Raw genomic sequence first — 21,928 nt, forward strand, 5'->3', positions numbered from 1 at the left:
CTCATAATTTCAAAGATTTTAAACCAGATTTGTCAAAGTCACAGTTTCCATTTAAAATTCTGGGTGATTTTACAGATTTCATAAATTTCCTCAATTTATTTTAGATTCCTCTTGGAAAATCTTTCTATTTATGGCTGAATCTTGAAAATCTCTCAAGTTAAATCTCTCAATTTATTCAATGTTTGGCATGATTTGTCTATCAAATTTCTTAAAACAACATGACATTTTTGCAACGTCAATTTTGACGAAATTTGAAACGAAAATTAAACTGAATTGAATATTTGATATTCATGAACCCGAAAGTCAAATCATTTCGCTGTCCTCAACAAAGTTGTTGAATGATTTAAAGTATTTAATATCCAATATTCAATAACTTTCTTCAATCATTTCATAAGAAGTTGTAATTTTATTTTTTGGACTTTCTATGAATTGTAGATTTCAATTTTTAGAAAGTGGCGTATCTCTGATACAAGAATATCTTGGCAATATTTTAGTCCCTGATTTCATAAAACTTTTGGTTTTAATGTAGATTTATTGGTTTATCAATTATAAAAGATCGATTGTTTGGGTACAATCATCAATTTAATAATTTCCACCCGCCATAGCAACGAAACTAGAAGTGATAGACGGAATCTCAGGACGCCAAAATTTTACAAAATCAGTTATTGAAACAAAGGCACCAAAAATGCTGTTCCCCTGTCAAGTCGTTACTAATTTTTTGGGTTAAATTACAGAATAACGGATATTGTATTCGTCTATAAATCAGAATTTCGCTGAGTCTGAGAAACAAAGATAATGTTATAAGTTACTCTAAAACTGGATAGATTTAATAAAAAATTTAAAAAGAATCTTAACAACAATATTTGAATTAAATGAATTAAAATTTTCACCGTTGTATCGAGTAATTACTTCATCTTGAAAGGTGTTTGAAATAAAGTGTCAACAAACAAGTCCGAAATTTGGCGGAATTTAGACTTAAATTAGGCTTAAGACATTTCATTTTACGACACTATATGACGTTCACGAACGGAAACTAATTTCTAATTGTAAATTTCGATTTGCAATTCAATTAACCTTTTGTGTAACTCTCTAAACTTTACATACCAAAACCTTACCTCGTCAAGTTGGACACCATGTAGGTGTTAACCTCTCACGACACGGTCCACAGAAATCACAAAACAAATCTTAATTTTAATATCGTATCCTTCATTACAAAAAATATTGATTTAAAAAATATCATTTTTGTTAATACAAATACTATTCTAATGAGAAATATTCTTCAAGAGATCAATTTGCCATAATCATTTTTTTTCTTTGTTCTTCTCAATGCTCAACATCACATTTAAAAAAGTTTTGATAAATTACCCAAGGCCACAAAATTTACATTTTCTAAGCTGCAATGAATTTGAACGTAATTTTGACTAATTTGGGTGCCCTGAATTTGATTACGTTTTTTTGTCAGCTTTTGTTATTGAAATAACTTGGGTAAAATGGGTTAAAACAATTTAAGAATGTTCTGCACTTTTTTGACAAAACTCTTAAACAAAAAAAAAAACATCTTTTAAAAAAAGGTTTAAATTCATTTTCAATTTTCCTCAAGATTTCAAGTAATTTTAAGTTTTGCGAAAAAAGTTGAAGAATTATTCTATATATTTACTTTTCCTCATTTATCGAGTTATTAAAACGGTTTAAAATCAAATTAAATTTTGTATATTTTGGCAGGTTCCACTAAATTCATTAAATGAAATCATATTTTTACTAGTACATAATCATATTTTTCTAAATTTTTAAAAACTGTTGAATCAACTGTTAAGAACATCATCATACAAATATTACTCCTTACTTGAATGAACAAAATTAGAATCAAATTTTTCTTAAATGTAAGGTTGATAGTTGCTCAGTTATCAGTTTTTATATGATTGATTTAACTAAAAAATGACACATTTTTAAACTCCATATCACAAAAACTAAATGTGATAGTCCAAATTTGGCAAAATATTGAAGTTTAGGATGCTAATATCTACCAAATCAACAATTGAAATTCAACCACCAAAATGCTTCTCCCTTGATTAACAAATTAAATTCTTAAAAGAAGTTTTTATAATGATAAAACGTGTTTATTGAAAAAAAAATCCTTCTTGAATGGTAAAAAAAACTTGACTTTTGATCTTTACCTTTAATTTTAATTTTCAAATGAATTTAACAAATTTTATTGAATGTTTTTTATCAATTTTCAAATAAATTTACCAAGTTTTAAAGCAAAACATTTTTTTAATTTTTAGGAATATTTTTAATAACATTGTCTATGTTTTTCAATTCAGAATTTTAATGTACTAAAAACATAAACCTTCTTTATTTTTTCCTAATAAAAATTCACATTTCAAATCGCGATATTTTTTTTCAAATTTAATAAACTACAGCGGATTTTTTTAATCAACCCAATCAAAGAAATATAATTGAACATACATACATAAGGGTCCAGCGCTTGACCGACGCATGGGGCTGAGATAAAAGATCTCCAATACTGGCAAAATTAAGTTTGATGCTAAATAACAATTATCATTTTCCTTAAAATTAATCATGGTTAATTTTTTTTAACCTGATCTGACATTTATTTAAGAATTCAATATATATTTTTAAAATGTGTGTCTTGAAAATATTTATTGTAAATTTTAAAACTGGACTGCTAACAATTTATTTCGAAACAAATTTTTAGTTCAGGATAAGAATCATCATTCTGAAAATTTTGTTAATGACTTACTGAAAATATCATAGATATGAAACTTTCAATGAGATTTTATTTAGAAGTTTTATTTATCAGTTCAATTTATTATTGTTGAGTTTGTGTGATATTTATGAGTAAGAAAATTATGTGAGAAATCTATTTGCATATTCATTTTGTATTTTTGGTATTGTTGTTATTTTTAGCTAAATTTGAATTTCGAAACCTCCCCCCCCCCCCCCCCCCACCCTTTGGATGAGTCCTTCGCACGGGCCTGTCACAAGCCCATTTCAAGATTTTGAAAATGAAAGTTTGTTCCTTTTTATTAATTAATTAATTTATTTGTGCTCCTTATCAAATTCTTCCTTCTTCAAATCCGCCAAGAATTTTTTTGAAATGTTTTTAGTTATAAGGTCGATTAATTCAAATTTCAAACAAAATCACGTTGATTAAACTTATCTTAGATTAAAATATAATATGCAGATGAATATGATTAATTTTTAACATTTGAGAAAGATTTTTTTGATAAAAACGTCTTACCAAAATAATTCCAGAGACATCATATTGGTGCGTTTGTTTTGATGATTTATATGGTAGACTATAGTGCGCTGAACTCGAATCTTTGATTAGATTTTTTCTATCACCTTTCGTTTTTGTGATATGAAGTAGTTAAGTTTTGAAATGAATCAGTTTTTAGTAAAATGAATTGTTGATAACTTATGAACTTACATATTAACATGAAACAAAAAAACTTATTCTGAATTTATTTATTAGATTTTATTAAATAAAGAAATAATATTTTGCTGATGATGTCGATCAATGATCTATGAACAAAATCTATAGTCGTAATAATTCGGAAAGACAAGTATTTCCGACATCACTGAAGAAATTTGCTAAAATCTAAGGTTTAATTTTACTTAGCAAATTTGTTGAAGTCTGATTTGGTTCTTTAAACATTCGTTAAAAGTCTATTTTATTAGAGAATTTAGAACAGTAAACTGATAGAAAAATTCTATAACTTCTATAATAAGTCTAAAGTCAAAATAACTTGGTTCTTGAAAAATATTTCATATCTGCATAAAATTTGTAATGGTATAAACTATTTTTTATCTATGTGATAAATCATTAAAAGAACTGATAAACTTGTTGAGATACACTTATTTTAAAAACGGGATAGGGTTTTTGTGTTTCAAGGTTTGAGTTTCAATTCGTGATCGTCATGAAGTGTCGTAGAATGAAATGCTTCAGGCCTGATAAAGAAATAAAAACCTCAAGGCAATTTTCTGACATGTTTGCTATCATTTATTTTCAAAAACCTTTTGGAATCAAGTAATTTTACGTTACTGCGGTAAATGGAGGTTGCCAGATTACCCGGTTTTATCCAAGTTTTCCCAATATTTAAAATGAAATTTGGGAAAAGTTCGGTCAAATCAAATTAAAAAACAAAATGTGTTGTCAAAATTTTTTATTTATGCGTCTAAAACAAATATTTTTAAGCAAGTTTCATACAAATAATCATGAAAAGTTTTTGGAAGACTTAAAAATGATTTAAAATCTGCTGATAAATTTTAAAGAAGACATTTATATTTAATTTTTTTTCTTGATTTTTGATCAGTTATTCCTTGGTTTTGAACAAATTTGCCTGGATATTGTGCCGGTTTTTGGGACAATTTTAAAATCAAATGCCCGGATTTTTCCTGGTATTTAAAAGAAATAGCTCGGATTTTGACGGCCCAGATATGTGCAGAACAATTTCTTGCAAACATATGGTAACTTTATTTCTTGAACTGAACATTTTACTTGAAATAAACTCCTATAAGGGAGAATGGGTTAAACCACTACATCCCCTCCATTTAACTAAATTAGAGGATTGAATTAAATTTGGAATATGGGAAGAATAGTGACAAGTTTTAACAAGTTTTGTCAATAAATAAGTATATTCAGAAAAAATCCTTCGTCAATTGTATATTCAACAGTTTAAAAACCAGCACTGTAGAACTGTTTAAAAGTTCAAATAATCTCCGATAAAAATGAAATTAAAAATACTACATACATTTCTGCAGAAGAAAGTGTCAATAAAATCGTTAAGTAATCCATACAATATTTTTCCTGAGCATATTCGCTCAAAACTCTCATCAAAATTTTAATGATTCTCATTTTGCAACAATACTTTTGGAAAACCAAACATTTATTTGGGAAAAGTGTTTGTGAATAAATGCTATGGATTAAAACTGAACATTTTATTATTTTTCTGAAAATTTTGCTGAACTGTGATTCCAAAATGTAGTATGATTATTAATTCTTGTTTAGATTCTTCAATTTCTAAATATTAAATTCAAATCTTATGCAATGTTCTCCAAATCAAATTATTAGGTATGCAATTTTTGAAATTTTTATTTGTTTTCTCTAAAATTTAAAGCACTCAAACTCGGTTTCTAATTTTATAAGAACTAAATCGATAGAAATAGTAACAAATTTGAAACAAATAATATATTGAAAAAAATGAAAAATTGCATCTACTATTTTTGCTTCATGCACTCAAATTGAGTTACTCAATATTTCCAAACTTTTTGTTTAATTTAAAATTGAATAAAGGGTTTCATTGAAAAGTCTTAATCAATTTGCAATTGAAATAACTATACCTTCGGATTCAGTGTGGATTTTTAACCTTAACTATTAAGCTGCATTGCTCCTTAAAATTTTAATTATTATTGTGTGGATAAGATGCAATATCGGCGATAAAATTGGTGTGATTTTTTTTTCAATTTTTTTTTTGTTGATAAAAATTTGAAAAATATCTTCCGAATGTTGAAATTGTGAGCGATTGCCTCGTTTCCAAAAAAAAAAAATAGTCGTGTGATGGCGGGATAGTTTAACCTCAACAAAGGCTTTTTTTTGGAGCCTATGTGTTGTATATCGATTCTGGAAGTTTTTTCCTGAACTTGATTTTTTATCAGGTTATGCTAATTACCTCTAATTTTAGAAGCAGGATTTTAGTATTTTTAGAAAATTTAGTAGATATGAATGTATGAAAATGTGTGAAAGATGCAAATATGGTCAGCAAATCCAGATTCTAACACTGTAAGTACCTTCATAAAAGTAATTTGGTGAAAATCCAAGGGATTGCGGTGGAGAGAGAATGCTTTGCATTTGGAAAGGTACCTAATGATCAAAATTCCACAACTGCTTAACAAATCGTAACAATTTGCAACATTTAGCACAATTTCACTCTCTCTGAGCACCGGTTTTTTTTTATCATTTTAACTGATACCTTCTAATTCTCTCTAACAAATTGCAACAAATTATAACATATTCAATCATTGGCTGCAAAATTTGTTTGATCATTGACGATGATTCTCCGTTTATATCAGTCCCCTGTGAAAATCGGTCCAAGGAATCGCAAGTTAAAGCTTTTTTTTGTCTTCAGCATTTAAAAAAATAATAAATTCTTTTATTTAACAATCACTCCCATGAAGTAGAATTTTTGAAAATTCAAAAGTATAACTACTAGGAAAAATTTTAAGATTTTAGAGAAATTCCAGCGTTTCCCTGTGTCTAAGGTGCAATAACAATCTGAACTCGCCGTCGTTAACGCTTAGGGGATGATCACCCCTCTTCATAAAACTGCGCATAATTGTAGGTGATATCGTTAAGCAGATCCGTCAAACTGGGTAAAGTTTTTCACGGCATCGAAAACTGAACGAATGTGTACAACTATTGCTCGATTTTATAAATTTTCTATAAGAATCAAAAACTTAAAAAAACTATCTTACTATGTAAGAAACTTCGTCATCATTATTTTGTGTTCATTGAAAGATAAGTTTATAACATTATATTAAAAATTTTTTTTTGAACAAATATTGTGGTATACGAATGTTGTATCTAACCCTGCTGGTGAATGACGCCCCGTTTGACCTTATAAAATTTCTATACAAACTCGATGGTCGTTGAGCGACCGCTTAGAAATTACCAAATTAGTTGATATTTGACATTTTTGGAAGGCCTTGGAACAATCTCAGCTTCCAAGCTTTTGATTCCGGAATTTACCCAAAGTTTTTACTACCCTACATGCTCCTTTTTTCAAACTCGGAATTAAGTTTGACTGCATAGCAATGCAATGAAACGGAACAGCAACATTCGGTTAAGCAAACTTTTTTTCGCTGATAATAAACAGCCCTCAAATTTAAAAAAAAATTATAGATTTGAATTCGGCCTATGAACTCAGTTTTGAGTAAGCCTAACAAAACTTGAGCTTAAAATTGCCGAGTCAAACTCGAAGTCTAGGGCTGTCACTGGAGAGCTGTTTTGAACCAAAACAACTTCATTTTGAGTTTTAAAAAAGGAGCGTGTAGCTCCATGTGATGTTTAAATTTACCTTAATCGTCTTGATAAGATTTCGATTGAACGCCTCGAATATTCTGGCCCCATCACGCTCCGCGCCCACGCTTCGGTCTGCCCCGCGGCCACTGCTACTGGTCCTCGACCACAAACTATTGGTACTTCCGACGGCATGATACAGCCCACTTCCAACGCTTCCACCCGCAATCTTACTGCTTCCGGTGCCGTGGCCACCACCGATCTGCTGCTGTGTGCCTCCAATACTTACAGTCCCAACGGTGGACCTCGGAGTCTGCCCGGCAGCACTTCCACTCATCTGATCCGTATCTTTGATGATGTAAGAGGGGGAATCGTTGGTTTGGAGTTTGGTGTTGGACGGGAGTCCTGTTGTTGTTGTAGGGTTTAAGGATGGGTTCTTCGGTTTCGAGTTCACTTCCAGGGATGGTTTCCTGGCTAGGATGTTGGATGAAGTGGGGGTGGGCCGATTGAGAATGGTGGGATTCGGAAGGGTTGATTTGCTGTTGAGGGTAAGATTGGAGGGTTTTGTGAGTTGAGGTGCATCGGAGTTCGGTGATTGGGTAAGCTGATAGGAGGTGGTTCGTTCGGATAGTCGGTGATGGCCGAGGATTGGATTAACCATGATGTCATCTTTCTTGCAACTGGCCTGATTGCTGCTGCTTCCGGCGTTTGGAGAAGTTTTCTCCGGGGTCGTTAGGAAGTCGGAAACGCTACTTTTAGTTTCGGATATAACACTGTCGCTGGATTTGATAAGTTTCATCAAATATGGGCTGTTGTTGTGGGACGGCGAGTTCAGATTGTTATTGCACCTTAGACACAGGGAATTGTTCGTCTCTCCCTTGATGACAGTTTGCGTGCCGACGTTGTAATATTTTTGGTCATCTCCCAGCATATCAACCAACAGACCGGAAGCACATCTATTTCCAACGCCAGGGCAAACACACGTCTCGCAGTGCTTGACCGGGGAATTCAGCAGCGCTTCGCTGGACTTGAGCTCGTCTTCCAAGAACTTGGCCATCACCGAGGGAGAAACCACCCCGTGATCCCGGGAGGAGGAACCGAGCAAACTGTCCATTCCACCGGCCAAGCTGCCCAATCCCAATCCCAGTCCCAGCTGGGAGTCTTTTTGCTGTGATTGAAGTCTGATTCCGGTTCCATTTCCCACAACACCTGCCTCAGCTCCTCCTCCTCCTCCACCATCCTGCGGAGATGTCGGTTGTTTCCCATCTGCTCAATCCAGATGTGTGTGTTTTTCGCCAGATTTCCGGAGTTGCATTGAACGATTATTGGTACAAAAAGGAGAACGGAAGAAAATATCGATTAAATTCAGAACGTCATCATCAGTCGTGGGAGGGGGTTGGTTTATGTTCGGTTGTTGCGGTTAGACAGAAATGTCGTGTAGATGTCGTTAGAGCCGTTCGAGTGTAGCAATGCCCAGGTTGATGCTGCAAGCCGGGATTAGAAATAAATCATGCTGAGCAAACAGAACGAACTATTGATGCAATGGGAATGTTAGGGCGGGGGGTTAAACGTGACGGTCATGCGGGATTGCTTCATGTATTTGCCGATGAGGTGGAAAAGATAGTTAATAAACGATTTGAAAGGTAGTTACGTTTTAAGAGTGAAACATGTGAGATTACCCACAAAGACCTTAAATAATTGCACGGCACGTATCAAACGATACTCTATAGTGCGTTTTGTGGATGATTACATGCTTCAATTTTAACTAGTTGATAGCCTCTTTAAAACATGTTCCAAATGTTAGTTTTTGCAAAGTAATAAAGCAATTCCTATTTTAAACTTATAGTGGCTTAGTCAATTGAAAATTTAACTCCTTTACTGGGCTTGTGATATAGCTCAGTTGGCAAGTCAGTTGCTGCATGAGCGAATGTCCGTAAGATCGATCCCAAAAGTCATCGATCATAGTTGTACCGGATAAGTTTTTGAATGACTGTCCGCCAACCACATCGTAGATATAAGTCGAGAATAACATGAAGATGTTAAAACGATTATAATCGAAAATAAAAAAAAATTAAAAAAAAACTCTTTTACAAATTTTTCTACTTAAGGTAAAGGTTTGTGATTGTTAAAAAAACTTTTTTTAGAAAGGCCGTGTGGGTTAAGGGGTATAACTCCTCCCCATGGAGATTTTTTTCAAATAAAGTTTTAAGATCAAGAAGTGGATTAACTATAGTAACCGAAGAATTTTGATCCCAAAAGGTGTTCAAAAATAAGTTTAAACATGCATGTCAGAAAATGGCTCGCTTCTTGCGCAATTTTATCCTAAATAACTCTAGGCCAATTTTTTTCGTTCTACGACACTTAGGCGCTATCTGACGTTCACAAATTGGATTTTTTTTATTGTTAGTTAAGAATTTCAATTCAATAAACCTTTTAAATTGAAACTCAAATCTTGACACACAAAAAAACCCCTACCAAAGGAATGCGTTTTTATAAGAAATTGTAACTAAACAAGTTAAAAATTTGGAAAAACCATTTTTACTTCAAAATTAATGCATCGGATAGTAATTTTATACATTAACTAGCTGATCCCATACGAACTCCGTATCGCAGTCAATTTAGAATATGTCATGAACAGTTTCAATGAATATCAATTTACAGGCATTTTTCATATGCAATTTTGAATGCATTTTCAAGCAATAATTGCAAAAATGTTAGACAGATTATGTGTACATTCACTTTTTCTGCTGTTTGCTACTAAATTTGAAATCAGGAATCAATTGACCGTGCCAAAACACCCCCGTTTATAGATTTTCGTTTCTATACGATACAAACTCACGTAATTATTGCAAAGCAAATTTGACAGTTAATAAGACCCCCTTTTTTCGTTTGATACAAGTATTGAAATTCCGAACTTTGATCTCTGAAATAAATTGTCCTTTCTTCAAAACTTCCGTGTGCAAATTTTCAAACTGCACCATTGCATTATAACGTCAATATCGCAAAAAAAAAAAACAGTGAATAGTTCATATGGACGTCCACTTTGGCCGACCCCCGACCCAAAATTGGATAATTGGAATCAATTGTTCGTTCTGAATCATTCCTATGTTCAAATTTTTATCTCAATCCGATGTATAACAATTTCAATATTAAAAAAAAATTGAAAAGGTACTATGGATGACCCCCTTTGTCGACTCCTTACACTGAATTCAATACATGGAATCGATTGCTTGTCATTCGAAACTCTTGGGTACCAATTTTCATCTGAATACGATGTATAATAACGTCAGTATCACAAAAATAGCGGTCAGTGAATATGGACGAGCCCTTTGGCTGGCCCCTTACACGAAATTTGGTAACGGCAATCGATTGCTCGTCCCTAAAACCATCCGAGCGCAAATTTTTATCTCAATCCGATGTACACTAACGTCAATATCACAAAAATATTGAAAAATTAATATGGACGACCCCTGACCTGAATTTCAATACCTGAAATCGATTTCCCATTTCTCAAAACCCCCATGTGCAAATTTTCATCACGATCCGACGAAAAATAACGTCAATATCGTGGAAACAATATTTGTCTTATATGGACGACCCCCTTCATAAAGGGTCAACCGTAATTCTGAAAACATTTTTCATCATTCCTGGTCCTAATGAGCATCCATGCCAAATTTCAGCTCTCTAGCTCTTATGACGGCCGAGCCTATAGAGGACAAACAAACAAACAAACAAACAAACAAACAAACAAAGCCACAGAAATCGCTGTTTATATATAGGGGAGGATGAGGATACTTGATCCCTGGGGATACTTGATTCCTTAGCTCTATCTCCAAACTGGAATGTCGTACAAAGATCAAATGTTCTAGAAAAATGTGCCAAATGGAACAAAACAGCAATGGTTGAAGCTCAAAAAATTTTAGCGAAATAAGTTTTAGGTTTATTGAACTTTGTTTGAAAAATTTCACAAAATGTGACTTGAAGATCTTTTTTCATCACTTTAAAATGTTCCTAACATGGAAAAATTATAACAAAAATATTTATTCCAATATATCTATCTTTCGAGTGTGAAATGAACTTCAAAATACAATATTTTCAAAGCGATGGAAAACTCCCATCTTTTTTCAGAAAAAGTTTTCTAAAATGTTGATTTTGGGTACAATTGATCCCTAATATTTGGGTACAAATGATCCCGGTATATTCTTCTTCTCAGTGGATCGTGGTCATTGCTGATTACGAGATTACTTATATTTATCCAATAGCTAATATTCATCCATCAATTATCTGAAGAAAAGAACTAAAATAACTGATTTTCTCTTGTTTATGAAAAAATTGCGCCCGTTAGTATGCAATGTCTTAAGGGATGAGAATAAGCTATAGAATTTTTTTTCTGACAATTATAGATTGTGAAATGAGAACAAACATGACCAAAATAGTCATTTAACATTCTATCTTTGGGTTTTGTTTGATTTTTTACAAGGATTAGGGCTCCCTGGATAAAGGATCAAGTATCCCTACACTTCAAAAATATCGCAATTTTTTTACTCCCACGAAAATGCTTCTAGTTCATCTATAGGTTCAAGTATCGTTCTAATTTTAGGAACATAGAAACTTGAAGTTACAAGCTGTCAGAAAATGTAAAAGAGTGCGAGTTGTTAAATTTTTCCAAAAAGATATGGTGAAAATAAGAAAAGGGGATCAAGTATCCCCACTCTCCCCTATAGACTAGTTATGTGGTAGGTGATCAATACTCACAACAGTCTATAAAATTTGCAAAAAAAAATTAAACCTAGTATTAATTACTAAATTAATCATATTTTTGATTATGAAAAATCGTTTACAAATTTGCTAATATGAAATAATCATCAAGAAACCAATTTCAGACTCAACTGAATTTTTTTCTGTTCTCTTCAATGCTCAAGTTCACATTCAAAAGTGATTAATTAAACAAGGCAACAAAATTCACATTTTCCCTAGGTGCAAAGAATTAAAGAACTAATATGAATAAGTTTTTTTCTCACAGCTTTTATTTTTTATAATGACTTTTGAAAATAGTTTAAAATCATTTAGAAAATTTCTCACACAATTCCTTAAATGAAAGCTTTGGAAGTAACATATTGGCGAACAAAGAGAAACAACAGCTGAAATTCCTTGAGTGAATTATATGTACTCAACTTGAAATCGGAGATCGGGTACCCAAACCCGGTGGATGCTTTGGCATGCAGACTGAGAAGGTGGCCGCACGCGTCTGTTCTCCAGGTCAGGGGCGGCTCAAACAGCGTCTGTCTTGCAGCAAGTGGCTGAATTTATGAAATGCAGCTCCCGCCAGCTAAGTCCAAGATGGCAGCCCCATCGCGGGATAGGGACTTTAGGCTAACAACCTACTGTTCCCGACTTGAAATTGTTACGGAATCCGAAAGAAATGACCGACCTGGAACTTTGGCGACGACTTTTAGCATGAAAACACGGACACGAATTGGAACTTGGAACGTTTTAACCCTTGCCCAACAAGGCAAACTGGAACAACTTGCTAGAGAGGCTAGCCGCCTCAAGCTTGAAATTATGGGACTGAGCGAAAACGTTTGGCCAAACACTGGAGAACACAAGACACAGTCCGGGCAAGTACTGCTTTACTCTGGCATACGAGGAGAACATGCTACTCGGGAACGAGGAGTTGGTTTCCTGTTAAGCCCGCAGGCCTACGCGGCCCTCATTAGATGGGAACCGATAAACGAAAGAATAATCGTAGCCAGATTCAGAACACGGGCTAGAAACCTTACAATGGTCCAGTGTTATGCGCCAACTGACGTTGCCGATTTGCAGGAGAAAAAGCAGTTTTACAGTCAACTGAACAGCGTGGTAGAGAAAATACCGAAGGGTGACATTCAAATCCATTTGGGCGACTTCAACGCAAAGATTGGCTTCGACAATCAGGACCTTGAGCGCATCATGGGGCGCCATGGTCTAGGACAGATGAGCGAAAACGGAGAGCTGTTTGTAGAATTTTGTGGCAACAACAACATGGTGATCGGTGGATCGCTCTTCCCCCATCGACCAGCACATAAGGTCACTTGGGTATCCCGAGATGGCCGAACAGAAAATCAAATTGACCACATCTGCATCAGCCGAAAATGGAGAAGGAGCCTTCTTGATGTCCGCAACAAGCGAAGCGCAGACATTGCATCTGACCATCACCTCGTCCTTGGCGAGATACGACTGAGAGTTGCGTGTGTCCAACGGCGCGAGGAGAAAGTCGGGTATCGATACGACGTCCGCCGGTTGGAGAATCCAGAGGTGAAAAGGGCATACGTTGAACAGCTAGAATTCCGAGCCTCGGAGCTGCCGACAGACGGAACAGTCGAAGAACAGTGGTGTGGAATCAAGAATGCCTTTATCACGACGAACCATGGTACTCTCGGTAAAGTTTGTGGAAAAAGGAGTGAATGGATGTCGGATGAAACTTGGAGGATGGTCGATGATCGGAGAAAGGCGAAAGTCGGAATTGAGCAGGCATGTACCGGGTCAGCCAAAGCAGCAGCCCGCTTTCGATATGCGGAGCTGGAAAAGGCAGTTAAACGAGCTTGTAGACGTGACAAGAGATCCTGGACAAACTCCCTAGCCGAAGAGGGAGAAAGAGCCGCCGCCAATGGAGATATCCGATTACTTTATGACATTTCTCGCCACCTCAGTGGTGTAAGGACTAATGCAAGAATGCCGCTGAAAGACCGAGCAGGTCAGTTATTGACCGATCGAACAGATCAGCTCAAACGATGGACTGAGCACTTCGAACAACTCTTCCGAGTCACGAATAGCGATGGCCAACAAAACCCGCAGCTCGAAGCGCCAACAGTAAGTCGCATGAATGGCGTCAACTCGGAAGCGCCCTCGCTGGCTGAAATAGAAGCGGCAATCAAAAACTTGAAATCCAATAAAGCACCTGGGATCGATTGCATCCCTGCTGAAATGCTGAAAGCTGACCCTACCCTGTCAGCACAAATGTTGCACCTTCTTTTCTCTGACATCTGGGATACTGCAACATTCCCGGCCGACTGGATGTAGGGTATCCTCGTAAAGGTCCCGAAGAAAGGAGACCTGACAGAGTGCGGTAACTGACGAGGCATAACGTTGAGCTGTACAACCCTCAAAGTACTCTGCAAAGTGATCCTGAACAGGATCCAGGAGAAAATCGACGCTACACTCCGACGTCAACAAGCTGGATTCCGATCCGGACGATCATGTGTGGACCACATCACAACGCTACGAATCATACTGGAACAAATCAACGAATTCCAGGAATCTCTTCTGCTGGTGTTCGTTGATTTCGAAAAAGCATTCGACCGACTTAACCATGAACACATCTGGGCGGCTCTAAGGCGACGAGGGGTCCCAGAGAAACTAGTCCATCTCATCGAAGCACAGTACGAGGCATTTTCGTGCAAGGTCTTGCACGACGGTGTCTTGTCCGAACCAATCCCGGTAACTGCTGGAGTGAGACAAAGATGAATTCTATCACCGCTACTTTTTCTCATCGTAATGGATGAGATTCTGATTGTATCGATTGACTGTGCACCGAACCGAGGATTGCCGTGGAATCCTTCAACAATGGAGCAACTGAACGACCTTGACTTGGCTGCCGATATTGTTTTGCTCGCCCAAACACAACCAGATATGCAGAGCAAACTCGACGACCTCACCGAAAGATCCAAGGCAGCAGGTCTCAAAGTCAATGTCGGAAAGACCAAGTCGATAGAGATCAACACAGGAAATCCCTCCAGTTTCATGGTAGCTGGGCAACAAGTTGAGAAAGTGGAGTGCTTCCAGTATCTTGGTAGCCAAATAATGCCTGATGGTGGTACCAGAAAAGACATCGAAACCCGGATCAGAAAGGCCCGATTTGCGTTTGCGAGTCTCCGAAACATCTGGCGGTCACGCCAGATCTCTCTACGAACGAAAATCCGAATCTTCAACTCAAACGTCAAATCCGTATTGCTGTACGGGTGCGAAACTTGGTGCACATATGCGGTAACGACGCGAAAACTGCAAGTATTTGTAAACCGCTGCCTGCGGAATATCATCCGCGCTTGTTGGCCTGGCAACTGGATCTCGAATGAGGAACTACATCGCCGGTGTCATCAAAAGGCGCTAGAAATCGAGATTCGGGAACGTAAGTGGAGATGGATTGGGCACACGCTGCGAAGAGATGAAAACGAGATTTGCAGAGAGGCGCTAGATTGGAATCCAGAAGGTCATCGAAGAAGAGACAGACCCAGAAACTCGTGGCGGCGAAGCCTAGCCGCTGAAATCCGAACTGTCGACGAGAATCTTGACTGGGACCAAGTGAAGACGCTGGCTCCGGATCGTCAACAGTGGAGGTCTTTTACCACGGCTCTATGCACCGGAGGATCGGCGCGGGATCATTAAGTAAGTAAGTAACTTGAAAGTTGCAAATGTGATTTATATGTTCATTGTAAGGCACTTAGGTCACAAAAAGGTCATAAAAGTACTCAAAACAGGATTTATTAAGTTATGCATTGAGGTGCTTTCTTCCCGGTTGGCAGACTGCTTGGTTGGGCGGGTGCGCCTACAGGTATGCTATAAAATCAGATCACCTCTACGAATTTTAGTTTCAGCTAGAACAGCACCTGGGCCTCGTGGTAGCGTATTCGATTGCCACCACAAAGGTCGGGGTTCGATCCCCAATCCAGGAAAGTTTAGTTTCATTAAGGCATTTGATTACTTGAGTGACCATTCTAATGATATACATAAATGTGTAATGTAGGAAAGAAGAAATCGAGCAGCAATTGAAACAAATCTCGAAAAACCGCAAATTGTCGAGTTTGGATTCCGGCGCGTCGCATCATTGCGGCACCTTGTATTGAACATAAAACTTAGCCAAGAGAAGGTGATAAAAAGTGATGCCTAGGGTTAAAATTTAGATAAAGATGAGATTACAATTTTTTTAAAGCTGAATTGAAAGGTGGCTCGAAGCTGAATAAAAGGTTATTCAGGCTTGTTTTGGAACTTGAAAGTATCAAAAAGAATTTAAATTTCGAGCTGCATAGAACGTTCTTCAGATCAATGATGGGACTGAGTAAGCATTGTCGTAGCCAGCAGGTCGTGACCTAGAGGATAGCATCTTTGTCTTTTAAGCCAACGTTCATGAGATCGAATCCCGGTCGTGACATAACCTGGCACACATCGTATAATGAAGATTGACGGTTTCACCATTAGTGAATGCTAGCCGGGTATACCTTGGAATTGTACGCCTCAATGATGCAGCACATGCATGTGGATGGATCTTTTCAAGGGAACTTAAAGATTGCACTGGGAGATCCTTCCTCGTTGTGTGTGTGCTCGTAGTGCTACCGGTAAACAACTGCAACTTCAACCAATAGCGCAGGGGTGTCAAGTAGCATAGGAAAGTAAAAATAACAACGCGGGGTAGTACCACAATTGATCAACTTAATGGTCGCTGTGGACTTTCTCCCCTACAGGAAAAAAACTTTTTCGTACTTATTTTATGAGATTTTCGGTTGCTTGGGTATTGGGCCACAAAAAGGAAATCAAAGGAATTAAAAATGTTTACTAGAGATGCACCTTCATTATGTTGACTTATTCCAAAATATAAAAAAAAACACTAGTTTTACAGCAATAGTGAAAAATTAGAGAATTTGCTGATACATTACAAAAAAATCCATAATGTTGGTAGAATGGAATTCTACAAAACTTGTTAAAACCTAACACATTTTATCTCTGCATAACGTTAAAAAACACTTATTATTAAAAGTAAAAAAATACAAATAAAATGATTTTCTTCCCACTTGTTCAAACGCCGCCGGTACATTCCGTTTGATAAAGCCTTAATGTACGTAAAAGTGACACCGGGCCACAGTTCATGATGATAAAGTGTGCCTTTCAGAAACATTCATTAGGAATTCAAACAGAGGCAATTCAATATGGTTGCACTTGATGTAGTTTCATATTTTTCCGTCGAGAGGGTGTGTGGCGGCAACCAAAAAGCATCAGCCGATTTAAAAACGACACTTGTTCCTGAACTTTTCCACTTTTTGCCATCACTACACAAACATAAAGGTTGGCTACGGTTTGCGATCGGCATTTTTTTTTGCTCGTCGACACAAATTTATTTTTGAGCTGCATTCAACGGCTGGCAATTCAATTTCGTTTCACGGTGGAAAATTGAGTTTTTAATGCTGAATTTTTGGTCAATAGCTTCAGAATTCAGAAAAGAGCTTTTATTTGAAGTTGGATGTCGTGATAGACTTAAATAGTTCTGATGAACTGTTATCATGAAAGAAACACTCAATTTATAAACACTTAACTGAATAAACATGATTTTCATCAACACTGATGTTATGAAATCGCTCCGCTGGAGATTGCAGGTTCAAGTCCTGCCGTTGTATCTTTTTCGAAAAGTTCATTATATTTACGGTTTATGTTCTTTCGTTCTTTGATAGCTTATGTTTCTTTAATTCTTTCCATCACCGACGAAAATATGATTTTCATTCTTGATACCTGCGCTACGATTTTTTTTAACAAATTTGACCGAAAATGTGTTTGAATTACTTTTTATAGATACTCTGTTAAAGTAAACTGTTTAATTCGGAAATTATTTGTGTTCGTGGCTTACAGTATGGATTCATCCTTTCTATGTGATTTTACCAAACAGCTGTTGGTATACTGGACTAACAAAACTTGACGAATTCGTCAAAACATATAAATATTCGTTTACCCAGCTGTTCCTAGAAATGTTTTGTTCTCAGCCAATCTAAACATATGTGATGGAAACTGTTAAAACATTAGGTTTTGGGGCTATTTACTAAGCTGCACAAACGGGTTTCAATCAATTTACACAGACTGCTCACAAGTTTGAGATGTTGAAAGATCTAAATTGTTGTCGTTAAAAAGGTATATGCGAAATCAAAATAAAGTGTTTTTGTTTTGCCAATCAAAGCCATTCTTTTTCCCAGCCTTCCATTTTATTACGCTCAGTTAACCTTTTGATTAGGAAAGTTTTTTTTCTTTATCAATAACGAGCTTCAAAACGTGAAGCACGTTTTTTTTGTTCTCACAAATCCCGCCCATTCAGGATAAAACTCGCACTCCATCTTTCCTCGGATGGAAGCGGAAGCGAGGCATCAACCAGCCTTCAATCGATTAGGCATTATGACGGCCAATCCGGGCCAAAGCTGCTTGCTGCTGGGGTTTGTTGGAGGACTAAAAATAACTTCTAGGTGTTTCCATCGTGTTTTAATTACGGGACGGATAGAAGATATCTTACGCCTCAGATGACGAGGTCGGTGTGAGAAAATAGACATAATGCTGGAAAGATTCCTTACCTGAAGCGGTTCGGATTCGGGGAGGAAAATTTAAATGAAGCAGAAAAAAGGTTCAAGCTAGCCACTTTTTGCCGTCATATTAATACATCATATGCAGTGTTCTTTGTTTGAGAAAAGTATATAATCAATTTTCTCAAGTTTATTACTTTTTGAAAATAAATTATTTTTTTTAAGACTTATTTCAGAATATTTGAATGACGCTTGAATGAAATAAATAATCAAAACAACAAATTAATAGGTCTGATCATTGTAAAATTTTTTGAGATACACATACTTTGATATCTTAACTTTGCTAAACTGAAGTTATAGGGTGTCGCATTATGTCTAAGCATGATTTAAAATAAACAGTGTAAACATAATTTAAGAGAAAATCTGCTAGGACAATTTGGCGGATTCACCTCATTCGGATTCATCTCATATGTTGGATTGGTACCAAGCCATCGTGTCATTTGAGTAGTGAACTAATGCCAAATTCGAAAAAAAAAAACAGTACTGGATGATCATTAGACCGCTGCACGCTTTGTATGGATATTTCAAATTCTTAATTTTTGCACCAAATTTTGATTCAACAAAGGTGTTAGACTCGATTATGAGATGTTGAATTTAAAACATTTGAATTTCTATTGGCCTTGAAAGTGGAATCAAAACAAAGATTTGAAGTGCATTTTTGTCAAAATCAGTTGAAAATTGAAGAAGTTACGGTTACTTTACCATTACAGTAATTTTTGCATTTTAAATAACTTAACGAACCGCAGTAAACTAATCATAGTACAGGAAGAATTAAATCTCAATCGCTCTATGTCAAAATTATTTATTAGTTTACCGGAAGGTTACATGCCAAATTTCAGAAAGATCTGACCATGGATGGGGAGGAGTTTCTTGAGTCTTAAACCTGAATAGGATGTTAAGGTATTATGCTCGGAAGAAACAGAAAATAATGGTTTTTCATTAATAACTTTTTTCTTCACTAGCCGATTGTTTTTGATGATTAATTTTCATAAAGCCTAAGTTAAGAAAAATATTTCACTCGAAGACTGAAACACGATTGGACTTGAAACAAAAAAGTTATTGCGATTCAAAGATTACATTTTGACCAATAATTCTCGTATAAAACGCAATGCGAAAAAAGTACTCATCGAATGCTAGATAATTTTTTTTAACCTGACACTTTTTTTTGTCCATGAAACTGCTTTACTCCTCATACTGTAGAATCGGATTTGAGAACTCTCCAATGCGTACTTCTTTAACTTTCGTCAACTGACTCAGCGAAATGTTGGAGAAAGTACTCCATTTTGTCACGTTATTTTTGCAAATTTCTGGAAAAACGCTTCTCATTTTTACGAAAATTATGAAAATCGGTGATCACTGTCAACAGAGTTTTAAGTAAAATTGTAAACAACAACATCCAAAAGAAATCAGCTCTTCAAACGTTACCCGGAAGGAACAAGGTTGGATCAAAATCATGCTTAGACATAATGGGACACGCTATAAATAGTAAAAGTTGCCGAAATCACAGAAAAATCTGTTATTTCACAGAATTTAGAGCAATTTTTCAACACAGAATCTGTGTTAAAGAACACAGAATTTATAAACTTTGAATGAATTTCCAAAATAATATTTTTTTTGTCAAAATAAAATCTAAATTTCTTACTTAGAATTTGAAAAATATGATAAAATATGATAATTCATCGTGAATTTTCAATGAAATTTAAGAAAAAAGTCAGTAACCTAAACTCACAGAAAGTCAGTAACCTAACCTAAACTTGCCTATAGTTCGTGCACCCATGATGAAGTTTTCCTAACCTTTTATAAAATGGAAAATTCTACAACACCTTAGCTACAAAAAACTTACTCTGTATAAATTACTTATTTTGAATGATCTTAAAAAATATTGATATACTGTTATTGTCGGAGCTTTTATACTTAATTTATGAATATTTTATATTGAATATGAATGTATTTCAATTAAAAAAGTAATGTTCTTACGTATAGCTTTTTTCGATTGCAGAAACATTTTCCCTCAATTAATCTTACATTCAAAATTTCAAATACAGGAGTTAACAATCGAAATTGGAGATAAAGGAGTTTTGAATCTACATAAGGTAACGGCGCCTGAGACCACGTACAATGGATAAATGTGTATAAACCTCGAAGAAATTCATTATCTTCCCTCCTACACAAACCAAATCTTTTAAAATATACTTTTCTTCAGAAAGAATGTCTGGAAAATCGGCTGTACGCGCCTAAGAACGGAATTATAGCGCCTTTTAAATCCTTAATTTTTCTTTGTATAGTAAGCAATCCAAAAAAACACTGATTTGGACTAGAAATTTTTAAACAAAAATTAACCTATCTTGTGTGATTTTTTTTCCCAAGAAAACAAATAAAGGCTGTTTGAGCCACCACACTCTTCAGTAAATGGAGTTATGACTGATTTTATCCTCAATTCTTTTACATTTTTCAATTCATCATGAAAACAGTAAATTCGGATTTGAAAATTTGGAACAAATTGAGAGCTTTCTTATGTGGTTTTTCCTAGGAATCAAATGATGGCTATCTGAGCCACTGCACGCTTCAAAAAATGGAGATATGGCTTAACCATTTGAAAAATTTAGGAGAACTGAAGGGAAAACAGGCATTACTCTATTTTACAATGCATGCGGTGGTTCAAATAGCCTTCATTCAATTTCTCCAACAAAATACAGTGAGCGAAATAAGAATAGTAACGCCCTGTGTTTTGCCTGTTAAAATATGCATGAATAAAAATCACCAAAATTTTCTTCTACAACTTATTTTGAATTGATTAACGGTTTAATTAAGCATAAGTTTCCTTTTTTTGGACGTTGCAATTGGCGTTGAGGACCAAAATATGAAAAAAAAAAAAAGGTGCGAAATAAGAATAGTACTACTTGTGTATTTCAACAAACACAAGATTATTTCTAAAAATTGACTGTGTAAAAGTGAATAATAATGCTTCTAACAATTATTTGGTTAGATAACTGCATTTTAAGGAGTTTTCTAGAATTAGTAAGGTTTTCAAAGGTTTTAGAGACGCTCTTCTAGACTAAGGATTTTGATATTTGAGCTGTAATTCTGTACCAAACTACTTACTTTCTTGATTCAAATGACGTGAAATGATGGAACAAACATTATGGGTTAATTTGGATCAGAAAAAAATAGGTTGGAATTCAAAAACTTAGGTTCATTTCAGTAATCCTCACTTTTTCCAGTTTCAAGTCGTAGATGGCAGCACTATCATGCAGTTTAAACCGAATTCAGTCTCAATGTTAATTTTACAGCATTTTTTAGGCCCACATTCATCATTTCGAGGTAGTTTTCTAACACAGTTTTTTGGAGTTCACGCTGCTGAAAGCTTTTCCAGATTTGCAAAAAAAAAATCACCAGCACAAGAATATATCTACCACCGCCAAAATTCCTGCTCATCTCAATTTCTAGTTGAGTCGAAAATACTACTAGTCGTCTGGTCCATTAGGACCCATCGGAAAATACAAAATTATTCTGATTATCGGTC

General features: G+C 35.5%; 1 protein-coding gene across 1 annotated transcript in view; it reads right to left on the bottom strand.

Annotated features, from left to right (window-relative positions):
* The window catches only part of LOC129752650 (hybrid signal transduction histidine kinase A-like), a 62,269-nt gene that overhangs the window by 12,785 nt on the left and 27,556 nt on the right, over positions 1 to 21,928 (bottom strand). The window contains exon 3 of the mRNA XM_055748421.1: positions 7,098 to 8,305. Coding sequence (XP_055604396.1) covers positions 7,098 to 8,305 — 1,208 coding nt within the window. The remainder of the gene's footprint in view (positions 1 to 7,097; positions 8,306 to 21,928) is intronic.

This window comes from Uranotaenia lowii, chromosome 3, assembly GCF_029784155.1.
Source record: "Uranotaenia lowii strain MFRU-FL chromosome 3, ASM2978415v1, whole genome shotgun sequence".
NCBI lineage: Eukaryota > Metazoa > Arthropoda > Insecta > Diptera > Culicidae > Uranotaenia > Uranotaenia lowii.